The following is an 18,164-nucleotide window of genomic DNA, read 5'->3' on the forward strand; positions in this document are numbered from 1 at the left end:
CATAGCAATACTCTTAACTCATTAGTTAGAAAGGGAAAGATGGGAGCCCTTGCTGGAGTGAGATATTGCAGAAGAACAGAGGGAGCTATTTCAATGTGGAGACAGAGAAACTTAGCGTCAGTGTGATAATAGCCCCTGAACTATTGCATGTTTCAATCAATGGAGACAGAAGTAAATAAAAACCAGAGGGGAAGATTCACCAGCATCGATCCCAGCTCAACACAGACCTTGCTGACAATCTATGGTCTGGGCCAGTAATGCTCCCAGTCATCTACAAAATCAATGAAACTCATCCTTTCAATAGCATCCAATTATTAGCACAAAGTAAAGGCAGCCTTCCACAATAAATCAGAAAACTTTATTGAAAAGTGTCGCAGACAAAGATGAATGCTAATTGAAACGTGAATAAGTGCAATATTAAAAAAGAACACTATTAAAACAATCAAGAGTTGCAAGTCTGAAAAACACAAAAATGTACTTAGGTAAAGGTATAGAAGTATTCACAGAAAAATATATATACTTAATGTACCTAAATTAAAAGTAGTTGTGATGCAGAATAGCCCCCGTCAGTGTTATATGATGATATTATTGGATAATAATATCAGCAGCACTTTTTAACTGCTTCATATACTGTTGGATACTTAAATGTGTAATAATAGATTATATCTTATAAACTGATATGCTTTGTATGTAAAATCTTGATCTGAAAAGTAACAAATAACTTTAGCTCCAAAATGTATCTTTGAAATGTAGTGGAGAAGTAAAGTATAAAGTAGCATAAATGAAACCACTCAAGCACAGTTACCTCCAAATTAGACCTAGGTACGTACTTGAGTAAATGTACTTTGTACTAAATGTACTTTCCACCACTGCCCAAATGACAATGATTTACCTCTAGTGGAACCATCACACGTGAAGAAAACTGGAAAAACAAACCAGGTTTTGAGATATCTGCCTCCACCCAAATACCAAGGAGGTCAATTAAATTTCATTTGTGGTGCTCATTAACAAAGGGCATTAAAAAAAACAGACACAATGTCCCATTTACCCAAAATAACACAAAGACCAAAAAATATTCCCCTATTCAAAATACTGCCCTCCCTTTTTCAACCCTTGAGAGTGTGTTCTGTGGGTTATCTGGAGTAACGGCGGCATTGCTTTGGGGAAAGAGAGGTTCCTGAAAATTCTGTATTGATATCTTTTTTATGTTGTGAGAACCACAAATTAAATTCCATTCACCTCCATCATGTTGGGGTGGCTGCCAAACTCTCACAAAAAAGTATGTCATAACTTGGACAAATAAAAACCAAAACTATCGGCATGAGAAGACACTGCTAGAGGTGAATGATGAAATATGTTTTGTTTTGTAATTTAGGTGGACTGGTCCTTTAATAATCAATCCCTGCATGTTGTGAAACTGCAAACACTACAGTGTGATCCAATAATCTATGGGTTTTCTTTGTCATTTGTACCGCAGCTTACAAATTGAGATGAATATTGTAATAAATCTATACCACTAAGTAATCATCACGACCAGCTGCATGTGAACCTCTCAGGACAGTCTGGGTTTTTTCACAATTGCTGTGTGGTTTACATTAGGTGAGGGAGTATCCAATGTTCCCCTCTGCTGGCCCCCAAGTAATAACCATTAATTTCCCATTATAGTTTGTGTTAATTAAAAAAGCTGCAGGTTTAATTGCCGTTAAATGTAATGATGTTAGATCTCATGTTCATGTGTTCAGCTCCACCCATCACCAGCTCGTTACTCAGACTTGCTGGATTTAATCAGATAGAGAAGGAAGACTTGTCTGTAATTATCTGCTCTGCTTCATCATTTAATCTTACTAAAACAGCTCCTTGCATGTGCTGTAGCCTCAACTTATAATACGTCTTGCTGAGATGAGTGCTGATGATGAAACACTGACATAAAGTGTATATATATATAGATTTGTTTCTTAAAAGTATCCGATAGTGAGTGCAATGCGTGCAAAGCAACATTGAATTAGCTTAGCATAAAAACATGATTTGTGTGTTAACATAAAATCAGCCACATTTGGGGCGCAGACAGGACAGTATCGTGTCAAACGAGTGAGTGCTCGATTGCATTTTATTAGATGAATTCACACCAACAAAGTAGTACCCTCAGTGGTTCAGCTCACTTAAACATTTTTATGTCCGAGCATTTATGTGGAGAGTATGGTATCACTCCAATCGTCACTTGTTTCCATGGAATGTATATGCTTGTTTCACAGTAAACAACATCATGATCGGGGATTACAAAAAGAAGTACCAGTGAAAGACCTACCACAAGTCATCTTGCTGTATCTCCTTTGGTAAATGAGCCATACAGTGTGTTGTGGCTTTGATGCTGACCCACACTCATAAAGTATTACAGGTATTAAAAAACAATTATCTGCCATTCTTCTAAAATGGCCTCTCCCAGTGCAATGCTCTGCATTGTAATTTAGTCAGCGCCGCAACGGAGTGCAAATCCAGCTGTTGTGCAATCGTACACTGAACGGGACGGTTCCTGTAGCGAGTGTGGGAGGATCATGGTTATTACTGCGCTAATTTATGAGCCTTTTCCAAATGCCATAAATCTGCTCTGTTCAAGAACACAGTACCTGGTAACTGTGCAGACAAGATCAATCAACTCCTCTTCATCCAAAACTACTTTTTGGTGACGTTACCATTCATAACAGAAAGCTATCAGATGGCTGGGTCAATTCTCATTTGTTAAAAGAGCTGTGTTATCATTAACATGACGTTATAATACTTGCTTCAAAAGTCTAATTCCTATATGAATGAATAAATTATACATAAAAAGAGTCAAACACTGCATCCATAACTGTGGTAAAATGCATGTCTAGGTGCATTTCTTGTTGTGGCACAACTAAACATGTCAGTTCTGCAGTATTTGAATCATTACAGACGTCTAGATTTCAAACCATCGCCAGCCCACTCAAGAATCTCACATCAAGAGCCTCTTTCACTGCATTGTTAGATGAGGTGCTGGTAGAGCACACTTGCTTGCAGCATGGTGGGGAAGAAAATCTGATTAAACAATTAGTGTCAATTAGCCCCGACCAAATCATTCTACAAACAATTGGTCTCTAGTGCCCGGCTTAATTACGAGCGACTTTCAGCTCCTTATCATGAGCCATGTCGCCCGTGATTCATGTCCGACTCACGCCTGTCCCTCAAGCACCATCAATTATCCACCAGTAAACAAATCCACCAGGCAAAGAATTTAAAAAAAAAAATTAAAATCACAGCTCCAGGTCCCAGGCCTGATTAGCATACCTCTATGTATGCTCGTCAGCTGCTGTGCAGCTACAAGTGATCAAAGCAGCGGTGGGATGAGATGAAAAGTACGCTAAAGGATAAGAAGAGATAATGATCATTTAGGTAAAATCACAACATTTGTGGAAGAAAGTGCCCCGATTCTGCAAGAGTTCCCCTCCAGGCTGATGCTTGATTGAAAACTGCCACATGAATTAAAATATATCATGCTATGTTTATATTATGCCACATACAACATTAAGTGATTCATTCGATGTCAGTCTCTGGAGAGACATGCCGTGTGGTTTACGGTGATAACAGGAGGAATTCTGAGGTTTTGATCATGCAAACACAAAGGCGTACAGGCACAATCACATCTCAAAATGTGAGGTCAGAGTTCTTGATTTCAACGCAATAACACTCACACATATACAGCAAACATGCTCAACGCACAGAATGTGTGAAGGGGAACGACAGCAGGCGAGATGACATGTTAAATTACCCTGGTGATGTATAGCTTAATGAACCCCTTGTGTTGATCACGCTCCACATTAATCAACAGCCATGAACAGATTCCCTTATTTTCTCAATGCTGCCTTGATAAACTGCAATTTCATTTAACCTTGGACAGCAACTTTAATAGCTTCCACAGGACAACTGTCAATACTTCCCTGGGTATACAGTGATTAAATTGCAAGGCGAGAAGTGTGTCCCTGCTTCCTCCTCATGCTCATCCTGCATCTCCCCTCCCCCCTTTCACTTCCCTTCAAATCACAATTTGTATTTTCACACTTCACACAGTCCGCACTTAAAAACCAAAGTCGAAACAAACATTTTTGGACTCCACCGTGCAATCACTGGAATTGTCTGTTGCTGTGGTTTTGTTTTGACTCGTAAATTTATTTGTCATTGTAGCAACTCACTTTTACATAACATATCGTTCTTTTACATTTTTACCAGGAGAACAACCGAGTGACTCTTTTGGCGTGTCGGACTTTATTACTTCACATTGTTGAAGCGGATATCTTTTGCAGTTGTTACATTCTGTCTGTGTATCGTTTTACCCAGTAGATAATGAACACGTCCCTTCATCTTAAAATCTCAATGGCTATTGCAACTATGTGCCCAAAACGTTGACACAATGAGTAAAACACACGCTAAATTACTATGTTGAAGATGTGAGGTGAGCGGTCTTCCAAGCTTATTTCCATCTCACTTATTTCTGAATTTTGTTGTTGTCCGTGAGCTCAGTGGACAGGATAAAACAAGATGGTGACAGGCAGTGACCTGAGCCCTGTCATAATGATTTTCTGTGATATCCTCCACCCTTGTCAATTTAGCATAAATTATCAGCCATGAAAGGCCTGCTGGCTGATTAAAACCAATTGTCTGGGTAGAGAAGGACAAGGCAACCTCTTTATTATATGATAAACTAAGTTAATGGAAGAAGACAATCTCCCCTCTGGGAAATCGGACTGACTCTTAATTAAAGCATTGTGTTTTCTCTGCTAGATAGAAGGGCCTTTCTATTGTTCCAACATGAACTTGAATGAAACTTTAAGGATAATGTGATAAATAAACTGAAGCTACACGTCAGGAGTGGGAAAATAAATACACACGTATTTATCCTGTGTGAAGAGAGGGAGAAAAGGGATCTCATATCTGTGCAGCTTGCAATCAACGCCAATCAGGTGCTACTCGCCGTCAAAAAAAGAATGCAACTGTGTACACTAACAGATTTGTTTATCAAAAACACACGCCCGACACTTGGTAATTACACTTGATCTTAAAACACGTTATCACCTTTGGAGAACATGTTTCATTATCACATCCGCAGCTGAAAAGATTCCAAGTTGCGTGTCACATGTTAAGCAGAAGAAAATCAGTGCGTGTTTGTGCAGCTTCATCTCCACTCAGGGAACAATACAAGTTTGCCTTACTCTTGTGCTCCGCGGATGACATAACAGAAAAGCAAACATTTCTCTGTCCTGCGCCTCTCGTTGGTTTCCTCCACCCACACTTGAGAGGTGACAGGCGTACACCCGGACTTCCATTATTATCCAACACAGCAAGAATGCCTCCAGGAGGATAATTACTGAAACTTGAAGAGCCAGGGCTAATCCTAAGTACTTCACTTTGTATGACTGCCTCGCCCGCCTGTCTCTTAGGCTGCCGCTCACACTGACAAAGTGCAATGTTGGGCTCAGTGAAAGTCAATAAGAAGACCTCATGGCTCACAGATATAGCATTCAAGCCAAATGGCGGCAAAATACACTGTTATCTCTGTTTATCATAAACAGCCTGCATTTGAAACACTCTAATCTATCACCTCAGATGGGCAAACAAGTGGCCTGGGAAATACAGATCATAACATCCAACAAGGCTATCCAACAAATGCCTAAATTAATTATTCAACTCATTTTATTTTGATAATAAGAAGACAGACTTTCATCGAGAGAAGAGATAGATTGTGGTGGGCTTTAGCAGTTTCAGGAGGGCAGCACTGGCAGCAATATAACGTGAACTATGAAGTCTTGGCCAGAGAATCTCCCTGCTGCTGCCGTCAGGCGTGCTCTGACTGATAGGACGGATCATTAGCAGCCTGTCTTGACATATTTGCGGGACAAGACTCATCATATGGCACCCACTGCAAATCTGAGGATGTTAGTTATTTAACATACAATTATCTTAATATAGGGAGGCAAATTGCGCCCATCCAAATTACCATTTACATGGTTTCCATGTAAACCAACAACATGGCAACAGTGAACAAAGCCAGTGCCGGGGTTGTTAAATATAACAAGCGACTTTAAATTAAAGCTTTCAAACAGCCTGAGGAGCCTGACAAGCTCATTTTATGATTTTATTTTATGTGGATGTAATAAATATATACAATTTTGACCTAATGGAGGGGATGACCAGCTTCTTGTTTTGATTTTTGCTCCCATCAGACACAACTTGAAAAGCAAAAGAAAGTTTTTTGGGGCGGCTCTCTCCATTCATCCCAGGAGGAACCAGATGCTCCCGTCCTGCCAGACAAAGCCGGGAACAGCTGCCTGATCGATACCCGACAAAGGCTCAGAGGTTAGAGCAGTCAAAAGATTGTTAACTAGCCATTTTATTTGCCAGACATTTATATCATTGTTTATGGTTCAGTGCACCCCTTCAGTACAGGCCATGCTGCACACCTGTGCTTGGAACACTTTCAGGGGCCCACATTTCATGACCCCGAAGGAAAAATGACACACCGTCTCCAAGTTAGATAAGATACTGAGAAAGATACCTAGATTAATATGGTTATTTTGTTTTACTATTTTTTTACCTATATTTACATCATTAATATCCATGTCCCCACATTTTGCGCCATTGTCAGCAGCCCATTTGAAAGATAAAAAAAAATGATATCTGGCTATCAATATGAAAAAAAAGTATAAAAATATTTTTAAAAAGCATCAATATGTGTAGGCTTTAGGTTGAGTGAAATGTGTAGGTGCGAGTGTGCATTGATGGCAATGGAGGGTGGTATTGGCCCGTATTTGCACATTCCTGCATAATGCATGTGTATTTATGTTTGTGTTGAATATGAGTGTTGGTTTACCATGCATCCCAGCCGGCAACACATGGCTTTGCGGCCACCGCTCTGGCTCGTGTTGAGAGTGTCCATGCAGGCTGGCAGAGAGGGGAGACCCTCTCTGTGGCTCACCCAGGCGGAGAGGGGCTTCCTGCACATCTTTTGTCACACCATTTGGGCCCTTGTGTCTGTGGCTGCCCCGCTCCGGACCCACTTGGCAGCTCACAGTGCAGACGGACATCTGCTCTTTCCAACCTCCTGGTGAACAGAGAAAACAACAACCAACAGACCTTGCTCTCTTATAGTCTCTGCTCTGCATACTTTACAGTTACAGAGTGTCTGTTTGGACAGTAACAATGTTGTGATGCAGCAACAAGAAAAGTCACATATATACTTTAATAGGATGGACCTAATAGTGGGAATAATCTGTTTCTTAATTGTTATGGGTTAATAACAGAGTTTTAACAATGTACCCTGTATATTTCTATTTTTAAGATAATTATGCAGGAAACAAACGAGTGAGTAGGTATGAATACATACACCCTGAGCAACAGCGATCTTTTAATTGCTTGTGAATGCCACAAGTGATTACCTCCCTTTTTCTTCCAGAAAAAAATCTTTTATAAAAAGAAAAGCCTTCAGATTACCGAGTTGCTATGTAAATTTCCACATTAAAGTATGTTTCTGCATCTTTGGCTTGACTCCTTTCTCCCGGTTCTCTAAGCGGAGTGATTCTGCAGCACGCAATATTGAACCCACTTTGTTCGTGCTCAGCGGCCCAGAATAACTCGGTCATTATGGTGGCGAAAGGGACAGGTTTTGAGTTTGATTTCATGATGGTAATATAGCCCATGTGTGTAGGAGAAGAAAGCCTTCAATGGGGACATCTGTTCAATGCGGCTTACAGTTACAGCCGTGCGATAAGAACAACCTGTGCACACCATATGAACGAGGAACAACCCTGTCCCCGCTGAACGCAACAGGCAACAAAAGAGGGGGTTTTTTAGAGGTAGTGCGCTAGAATAAATTAGACACTCACATTTCGATGTGCACGTGGATTAAATATATCTTGTACCTCTGTAGCTCCAGCAGCGAGACGTTTCCTGTCGAGCAGTTATCACACTGACCTCTGACATCAGTCTTGCTGCTATGATCGCTTGGTAATTTGTCACCAGAGGCCAACATGTCCCCTGTAGCTGTAGCCCATATACCTTGCTCTCTGAATGCGTAAAATCACTATTGCGCATAATATTGTGAATGACCATTCCATCTGGGAAGAAGAGGGAAGGGGAAAACCAGTTTGATCACAAGTGTTTAATGGTTTATGCCGAAATATAAATTCGAAATATATGAACATATAATATGCATCTTCATAGACATGTTAGCCGTTTGGGTGCGTGTAGTGGAAGCAGGGCTCGGCGGATATGTTCCAAGTTATTCCTAATTGAATTGCCAGTGTAACATTTATCTGGCATGGTCCACAGTCACACCGGCAGCAGGAGATGTTGTGTTTTACTCTGCTGAGAGCAAACGTCGAGGGTCAATCAATGCACTGCGGAGCGGAGGAGCACGGTATGTAGGTTTTATTCTCGTCATTACTTTGTCACATTTTATTCGCCTTTAAACGCTTACATAATGTTCACAGCTTGTTATGATCTTCGATAGTTTTTTGTGATTGGGTAGTTTTGACGGAAATAAAATAATGAATGAGCAGAAAACAGATCGATACAACTTCTTTCTTATCTCGAACGTCAATAAGCCAAGTGAATGTGTGTTTGTTTTTTTCCGTTTATCTCAAATCTGTCCTTGCTTTCATATACATTTAAGGCTTATCGTGATTTCTCTTTTTCCCTTGAACTATTTAAATCGACACTTGACGCGTTAGTTTGAGAACAAGGGCTCATACATTTAAAGAATAACTTAGAATGAACAATATATTTTATTACCAATTTAAATAAATGTCATAAAATTGTTAAAATGGTCCGTAAACATTGAGAAATAACACGGGTGCTGTACGAATAATTATCAAGATAACTGCATTTACAATGTTGCTGCATCTGTTTCGGGGTTGTTTGTTTTTAAACTGTGCAACCTTATGAATAATTTGGGCCGTTTTAGTTTCAGCTCCTTCATTTTTTACATCTGAAGGTAAAGCGGTGTAAATTAATCCCAAAAGCTGTTGTCCAATCCTAGAAACACAGGAATTAATCAGATAGTCCATCTATCACGCTGTGTAATAAAGGAAGCGACATGGGTTAGGCAGATGATGTGATGAATAATCCCTGGTCGTTTTAATTAACTTTTCCCTGTCCTGTAATGATCAAGCTGGTCAACAGACCCGGTCAATAAGCATGTTAATATCAAACAAATAAAACTGCGGATGATTAAAAACCTCCTGCGTTATTAAATTTGAAATTCAAATGAAATTTATGCTCCCAGTGCGCACTGAATGCTAATAGCGCCCACAGAGAGTCCCAGGGTTCAACGCACGTTTTGCCTACAAGTTCTTATTATGTAACAGGCGCTTCCTCCGTAGGTTTAACTAAATGTCAGTGGGCAAAGTGATGAACCTATTCAATATAACCAGCTTATCGTTTTATTTTCAGTCTGACACAGAGTGCAATCACTTACCTTAATAAATAATATCAGTTAAACTGGGGCACCAATAAACCAGATTGAGAAAATGTTACTTTCTTGAATGTTGTCATTTTGATTCCGAAAATGCTCCAAAGTCATCGAGCCCCTTCATCATCTTCTTCTTTATTTGTTTGAGACTAATATGGAGCATAATAAAATGAATAATCCTCCACCGGAATGCACCATCTACCATTTTTAATCAAAACTGTTAAGATAATTGAATGCAATTACAGTAATGTGAAAGTTTAAGATGGTGTAATATAGGTCCACAAACGGAACAATGCAGCCTTTATATGTTGTCTAATAGTTTGTGTATATTAATTCTTAAGAAGTTGAAACGTGCAAAATCCCACGGGGTGATATATGCCAGAATACGTTTATAATAGGAGAAAGATGGGGGGGGGGGGGGGACACGAGGAAGCTTTTATAAAATAAAAACACTTTCAACTTAAAATGATAAAGTGATGCGCTGAAGTAAACACGTATGCGCAGGATGAAGTGGAGTTGACCCACTTAAAGTTTTACCAATGTTTATATTTAGGGAAATGAGTTTACGTTCAAATTTTTGAGCTGAGATGATCTAAGATCAGGAACATTGAAGAGTAGCCTGATTTGAAAATGGAAATTGAACTTAAAACGAGTTTGCCGTTTTATTGCGCGTGGATCTTAAGCTTTTTGGTGGTGTCGTCATAGTTTACCATCATTCTCATTTTCCGCCAGCTACATGACCAAGCGCAGCCCATCATCCCGCTTTCTTTAAATTTATGGAACGTGATGTTCTGTAAAATTTCAATAAGTGGCCCCCTAATTCCTCCTTCCTAATTCACTCTCATTTAACTTTACCTTCCTTCCGCTGTCTTTTATTATGGAGGGGGCGGTGGGGGGGTGGAGGAGGGTGGAGAGCTGTCTGAGGCGCTCTATTGATGACCTCACGGTAGTATGTGGCAGTGCGGCGGGACGGAGCCGCTGATTGGTCGCCCGTGTCACAGCGGCACTTCAAAGCCGGAGAGGAGCCTACAATTGTGGAAGAATGGGCGGAACACATCATTGTATTGCACACCTCTAAAAAAACAGTGCTCTGATTCATAAATATAAAAAGATCCTCTGAGGAGGGCAGTGTTTTTGTGTGATGGCAACTTCACTTCTAGGGGTGAGTCGAAAGGACTTTCTTACTGGTTTAATTAGTTCTTGTCATTGTCCGGCGGAGGGGGGATTAAACTTACAGCGGCCGCAAAGCAGCAGCAAAGGCAGTGCGTTGGTTTTATTTTCAGCAAGCGCTTCGTATGAGACAGCTGAGGCTCTGTAGACGGGATAGGAGTTTGACCCTGGTGCTCAAAACACGCATGTTTTCCTTGGTGTCCTGTCTGGCATGCATTTGTAAGCGCTGTCTGTCGCATTTCAGTTGTTTCTGTTCGTCCAGGTAGGAACTGATTAAAGGCAACTCTGTTGTGTTAATTTCTTTAAAACAAATATTAATTTACGGTTTATTAGACCATCTGCTCAAACTGTTTGCTAACTCACCCTTCTATTTCGAGCTAAAATACTGCAAATAAATGTCTGTAATGAACTAGTTAAACTTGTCAGACTGAACAGTCACTCACAGCTTTTCTTGTTCTTTCAGGAGGAGCCGAGATTAGGATCGACTCCTTTAGCCATGTTAGCTGCAACATGTAATAAAATAGGGAGTCCGAACCCTTCACCGTCGACAATTTCGGATAATTCCTCCTCATTTGGGAAAGGCTTCCACCCGTGGAAAAGAGCTGCTGCGAGCAGCTGCAGCCTCGGATCCGGTCTGTCCGGCTTCGGGGTGTCCCGCAATGGATCCGGCATCTCGGACTCTTTCGGCACCAACACCTCCACCGGATCCAGTGCTTTTTCCCTCACGTCTGGTGCCTCATCCGGTTCACACTTTGGAAACGATTATTCTGTTTTCCAAGCGTCGGTTTCGGGCAGCTCTCAAGAAGCCAGCCACCAGCCGGTTTTCATCTCGAAAGTGCACTCCTCAGTGGACAGTTTGCAGGGCATATATCCGAGGATGAGCGTTGCACATCCCTACGAGTCCTGGTTCAAATCGTCTCATCCCGGTATCCCCACAGGAGAGGTTGGAACCACCGGAGCCTCTGCGTGGTGGGATGTGGGAGCGGGATGGATTGATGTTCAGAACCCTAACGGAGCAGCACTACAAACGTCCTTGCATTCCGGTGGACTCCAAGGCTCCTTGCACTCTCCTCTGGGCGGATATAATTCTGATTACTCGACTTTAAGTCACTCTGCTTTCAGTACAAGTCCATCTCCGCACCTGTTGACAACCAGCCAGCACCTGATGGACGGTTTCAAGCCGGTGTTATCCTCTTATCCGGATACGAGCCCCTCTCCATTAGGCGGGGCGGGGGGCACTATGCTCTCCGGGGGTCCACCTGCATCTTTAGCGGGGTCTCCGAGGTCATCTGCCCGGCGGTATTCAGGCAGAGCCACCTGCGACTGTCCAAACTGCCAGGAGGCGGAGAGACTGGGACCGGCTGGCGCCAGCCTCCGGAGAAAAGGTCTCCACAGCTGTCACATCCCCGGCTGCGGGAAGGTTTACGGGAAAACGTCGCACCTAAAGGCGCACTTGAGGTGGCATACCGGTGAGAGGCCGTTTGTGTGCAACTGGCTCTTTTGCGGTAAGAGGTTCACGCGCTCCGACGAGCTCCAGCGACATTTACGCACACACACCGGGGAGAAACGATTCGCCTGTCCGGTGTGCAACAAGAGATTTATGCGTAGCGATCACCTGAGTAAACATGTAAAAACTCACAGCGCCGGAGGATCTGCCGGCTCCGGCTCCGGTGGCAGTGGAGGGAAGAGGGGTAGTGATACCGACAGCGAGCACAGCGCGCCGGGAAGCCCTCCGTGCCATTCCCCCGACCTGTTGCACCCACCTGAGTCCACCCAGGGAGTAGGCATGAACGGCCTCTAAGACTCTCCTCAGTGAAGTAAAAACTGTAAAACAATTAAGTGTCGTGATGGAATTGTCCCGGAGGACACGGAAGTGGACATACTTTGGTGTATGCGAAATGCTTCACGATGAGTGTTGTCATTTATTGAGAAAATAGGCCTAACGTTTCTTTGACTTTTTCCAAGTGTTTAAGACTACTAATTACTTACATAGCTGTACCATCACAAACTTCTCATTAATAGGCTACATCTGCGGTGTGACAGTGTTATTGTGGGCACACTGGAACAGGGCACAACTGAAACTTTTTTTTTCTCCATCCGATACTGAATTCAACCTTGATGTTCTATTTCCCAGCATATGAGAGGCAAATTATATAAACACTGCTGTGAAGAAAAAAAAATGTAGGCCTGCCAAAATTGTGCTACTACTGTCATAGATATTGTTCAAAACCAAACTCTGGCACTTTATTATCGAGCAGAATAAATTGTTAATTTGTGTCCCTGCGGATGGACTGCTTGGTAGAAACAAATACCTGTAGAGTGTGGTAAGATACGGGATGGGATAGTTTCGTTTTATCTGTCTGATCCTATCAAGCGTTTGATAATGGAGGAGCAGTGGTAGGTAGGTTCATATCACATATTGCTATTCAACAGCCTGCAGTATGTGCGTCAAGTTTGTGAGTAGGCCAGTTGAGGCTGCTTATACTTCGCTGCAAAATGTGTTGTACATAACGAGAAATGTAGTTTAGAATAATTACAGCCCGATGTAAAGGTGAGTAATGTATTTGTCCAGGAGACGATTTTGTATAGGTATTTCTAGTTGTATATGGACTCTAGTAAATATTTGAGAATATACGGAAATGTACTTGGATTTTTCTTTGACATGATATGAAATGTATTGTGGGGAGTTATATTTAACCACGAGTTTTCTTGTATTTAGGGGTCTATCATTAGGCGCACTTTGAATTTATTTGTGAGGTTTTTAAATCATTTACTGTTTACCCGCTCATTTAATTTAAGTAAGCATGTTGTAAAGTGATTTTATTTTACAATGATATTTTTTTTCCCTCCGAGAATGGCTTTTTATGTAAGCCACTCAATAAAGTCAGTATGAATTCAGAAGCAGTGGATCGACTCCGTTTGTTTGAGTGTTGTAGATACATTTTTTCTGAATGGCAGACCAGGGAGTTTAAAAAGTATTATATTGCTCAGAATGTATTATTTTATATTATAACATTATGTCATTTTAATGAAATAATCAGATTGTTGCGTTTCATGACCCCGGTGTACAGCTGGTGGTTTTTACACGTTTTTCCGGCCAGGGTGGGGAAAAGGCCTGCAGCACCGTCGAGGCCTCACCCAGAAATGAGATAACGTGTCAATAATACAACTAAACAATGCAATGCTTTAAACAAATAAAAAGTCAGTGTTGTACGAATTTAAATTCAGGCACAATGCACAAGTGTCTCTGTTGAGCTGGACAATAAAACTTCTGAGTCCAAAGTCAAAACGCCTAATTATGTTAACCCACCTTCTATTTATCATGCACGTATCATCCCAAAAGGTAGCCTACACTCATTTCATTTTTATTTTTTTTGTTTTCTCAACTTCAAAGATATTAATTTAGAAGCATTTTTTTCTTCTCTTAAATCAAACTTCCTTGGTCACCATGACATTCCTCCAAAGCACGCACCTTTTGTTGATTCTAATTTGTGTTTATAATAAATGCGTAGTAGATTTTAATGTTTACATAAATATTTACATTACGGAGAGTAGGCCTAGTCTGTATATATTCAAATAGTATAATACACTTTCAGAAAAGATAAGTCTGTGGCGAGCAGTCTTGTTTTAAGGTTGACCTTAATATCAAATTAGACTAAATCAGTTGCCAATAACAAAAAATAAAAATGATCAGTTTAAGCTTTCGGAAACTACAACTAATATTTATTAACAATGTATTTATCTTCATTTGCTATTTATCTTTTATCACTGCAAGCAACAATGTATATTTGGATTTAGACATTGAAGCCACACACCGCTTTTGTATTTTCTGTCGGTTACAACTGATAATAGAGATAACCCCATTTTTTCCTATTTCATTTTTTTTTTCTCGTTTCTGGTGTTTTGACGCATACGCATCTAACCCACGTTATAGTGTGCGCACTGACGTTCAGGTCATCCTGTAAACTGTGTTACAGAAATGATAAGCATGGAAAATACCAGCCAGTCTAATTATTCTATCTTCTTTTGAAGCAGTCAATGTCTTTTCTGTTTCTAGTGCTTATCATTGAAGGGTAAACTAAAGAGAGTATCTTTCAAACTTCTGTTAAGACTGTCTTCTCTGCACGGCTCTGTAGCGCCATCTAGGGCCTCTACGTTCAACCAACAGCAATCATAGTCCAACCCTGATAAATTTAGAACAGCAGTTTATGGTTCTTATTTAAGCAATCTCTCTTTCAGGATTGCTGCATCAAACCATCTTTACAATTGTAACCGTTAGGCGCAGTAATCTGAGACTAAACGTTTGATTTCATCAAATTCAACTGAACATTTGGGACTATCCCTGATGCCTGTTTTCCTCCACATTATGAGACATAAAGTGATCCTCTACTCTCTTCATACTTTTTCTGCAGTGGTGCAGTCAACCAGAAGACGCTCCAGGGACAATATCAAAAGTTAAAAGTGAAACCAAGCAAAGTTTAGGGGGAACCATGGAACTGCAATAGTGGTGCAGATGGACTTTGACTGAGGAGATTCAGCCTTTGTTGGGTCACTGAAGCAGTGAGGGTTATGGAGACAGTTAAGGCCTGCAGCCCAGTCACACGCTACACTAAACCCCTTGAATTACTTCTAATAATCCAAAAACGATAAGTAATTATAGACAGAGATTGTCAGCCGCCACATGTATTTATACAGGCCAAGGTTTTTGTGTTTGTTTTGGTAAAGTCAGAGACAGGACAAAAAGCTGTTCACTGCTCAAGGCAGCAAATGTGTTCACATAACAATGACCATCGGGAGAACATGAATACTTGGTTATGTTAAGTCAAGTTTTTTTTAAAGTTTGACGTATTACGTTTTTTCTTTATTTCATACTGTATTCTTTAATATATAGTCATGAAGAAAAACACTAAAGTAGTGGGTATAGTTTTAAAATACATTTCATAAACAGACAATAACCTGGACTGGAGGACATTAGATGAATTCAACAATGACTCTCTTATTACCACAAACTGCTACTGAAATGTGTGAAGTGATACGTTTTACTCAAAGTGGCCTTGAACAGAAAATATATTTTTCTGTCAAATAACAGCAGCCTTGAAGTTTTCCACTGCCTCAACAGATGTGTCAAAAAGTAATAATTAAATATGAACAGAGTAATTTCGGCTTAATGTCTCAGAGTGCACTGTGTTGTCATGGTATTATCACCTTCACAGACTGTTGTGGCATCACCTGGACCCCTAAGGAGGGCCCCGCCACTGCCCGTATTTGAGTTAAATTGGCTTCAGAGAGGAAGGGCACACATGCCATGATGAAGAGGGTGAGCTGCCAACTGTGGATGAAGTCCACAATAACAGGTTTGGTCAGCGCACACAGCGTGTCGGCAGCCAAACCCAGCTTTGATCCAGTCACCTAGGAAACACAAAAGATAAATGATATTATCCTACACTGGTTTTAAGAAATGCTGAAATGTCGTATCCCGCTTAATAAAACTCAAGCTGAATCACAGTCTTGACTGAGGTTTCATTGAAATACCAGCTCCTATTGGCATGATGAGATATATTGGGTTTTCTAGCTCTACCAGCAAATCACAGTGTTGCGGTAACACCTCTCACCGATGATGCATCTGTGGCCAATTTTGTGGTTAAAACCGCCAACCACACGGTCATTGTCATCAAACCAGCCAATCTCCTGGGAAAGGCAATTTGACGAGGCTAAGAGGTTAGTCAAAATAATGAACAGTAATTGCTGCAACACTGACAGCGGTGCCCTTATACAATGCTTTCGGCAATTTAGATTCATTTACGTCACAGGTGGCGTTTCACCTGTTTGATCGCTGAGTGGAATACCTGCAGACTGAACCTCAGCTCTGTTGCTGGTTTTCGAGAGTCCAATTTAATGACTTCATCACATCATTGTGTATGAAACAAATATTGCTCACCACAGGATCAAAGGGAACTACTTTTCTTCCTAAAAACACCGTCGATGAAATAGAGACACAGCCGGAGTTATCTATGAAACCCATATGATTTTAATGATTATGGGAACAAAGTGACAGACTGCGCCACTCAAGATGAAGGATCTTGTTGCAGGTAAGGCCTGAGACAGCATCTTGGTGAAAGTGATGCAAGTTTTCACTGTTTATTCGTTCTTTTTTAAAACAAGTGTTTTTGTAAACAAATGTCTGAGCCTTCACAAACAGGCTTCCCAAAGCTTTCCTATCACTGTGAAAGTGAAGGACATCGGTAACATCAATATTATAATGAGAGCTGCTGCAACAATTAGTCGAACAAAAGTTAATTTATTGGCAACTATTTTGATAATCAATTAATTAACTTAATTTTCTTAAAATCAACTCTAAAATGCTAAATGTTGATGGTTCTAGCTGTTCAAACAGAAGATGAGGATTTGCTGCCTTTCCTGGTCTTACATTACAGTAACTTTGGGTTTTAGACACACAAAAAATGACATTTGAAGACATCACCTTGGACTCTGGGACATGATGGACATATATAAACTACCAAGTTTTACACCGCTCTATTTGGGCCTTTTTAAAATATCCACAGTCATGATTGGCACAACATGAATCTGAATCCCTGCTTCTGCTTTGGTGTTAGCAGACAGTTCCACTTGTTGGATCTAAAACAAACAGATAAGACACCATCTCTCTTTAGGTTTAGAATTAAAAAAAACACTGAAAAGTCTGACCAAAGGAACGATGGCGAAATAGCTCCACCAAGTGGCAGAAACATGTCAGCGTCACCCTTTCCAAAATTTGAGCCTTAAATTCAGTTTGTCATATTCTTTAACTTGATGATAACGCATTTAATTATCCAGGGAGTTAAAATTGGGTTTGCACATTAAGTTGGATCATTTCTTTCATGTTAATCATCAAAATGAAATAAAAATCACCTAAATTTGATTCATTCAAATCTATAAACCTGTTAGAAATAATTGAGTTTCGCAGACTTTGTTGAAAGCTATTCTTGAATGACAGAAATGACAGAAGTTCCACAGTTTTGAATTACAAAGTGTGTCATTCTACCCGTTTGGGAATTTTAAATAGAACAGAATAATTCTTCTTTTCCAAAACAAACACTTAAACTGATCTTTATCGAAAATAATCTAATTTGACAAACGGTATCAGTGAGGGTAGATGTGAAGTGTATTCACACTTAAAATATTTTTCCCAAGGTGTGAATACTATTTTAGCAGTAGGGAGGTGGCATTGACATTTTTTTATATTTACAGGCAACATAAATGCAAGTTTAAAAGTTACTCTTATATTTTCAAGCACGGGCATAGAACGACAATTGCATACAGAGAATTCAGCTAAAGCATTTTCATTAATAACGGCACCTCATAATGTGGTAACGGCCCCCACAGCAGACTTTATGTCCTGTCATAGCAGGTAAAACTAAAGTTAAAGATGTCGAACCACGACAGTGTGACAGAGTTATGTACGATACCAGGACCCTGACACTGAGGCAGCTAAATGGACAGTTTTTAGATACACAGG

At 40.5% G+C, this 18,164-nt stretch overlaps 1 protein-coding gene across 1 annotated transcript; it reads left to right on the top strand.

Moving 5' to 3' along the window:
• Nucleotides 1-10,619: 10,619 nt before the first annotated feature.
• On the top strand, nt 10,620-12,449 carry sp8b (sp8 transcription factor b; the record flags this gene model as incomplete). The annotated part of the gene is made up of 2 exons (XM_079164364.1): nt 10,620-10,640; nt 11,112-12,449. The coding sequence occupies 2 exons, from the start codon at nt 10,620-10,622 to the stop codon at nt 12,447-12,449; spliced, it is 1,359 nt and encodes a 452-aa protein (XP_079020490.1).
• Between the last annotated feature and the right edge of the window lie 5,715 nt (nt 12,450-18,164).

The sequence above is a fragment of the Pholis gunnellus genome, assembly GCF_910591455.1.
Source record: "Pholis gunnellus genome assembly, chromosome: 8".
Classification (NCBI taxonomy): domain Eukaryota; kingdom Metazoa; phylum Chordata; class Actinopteri; order Perciformes; family Pholidae; genus Pholis; species Pholis gunnellus.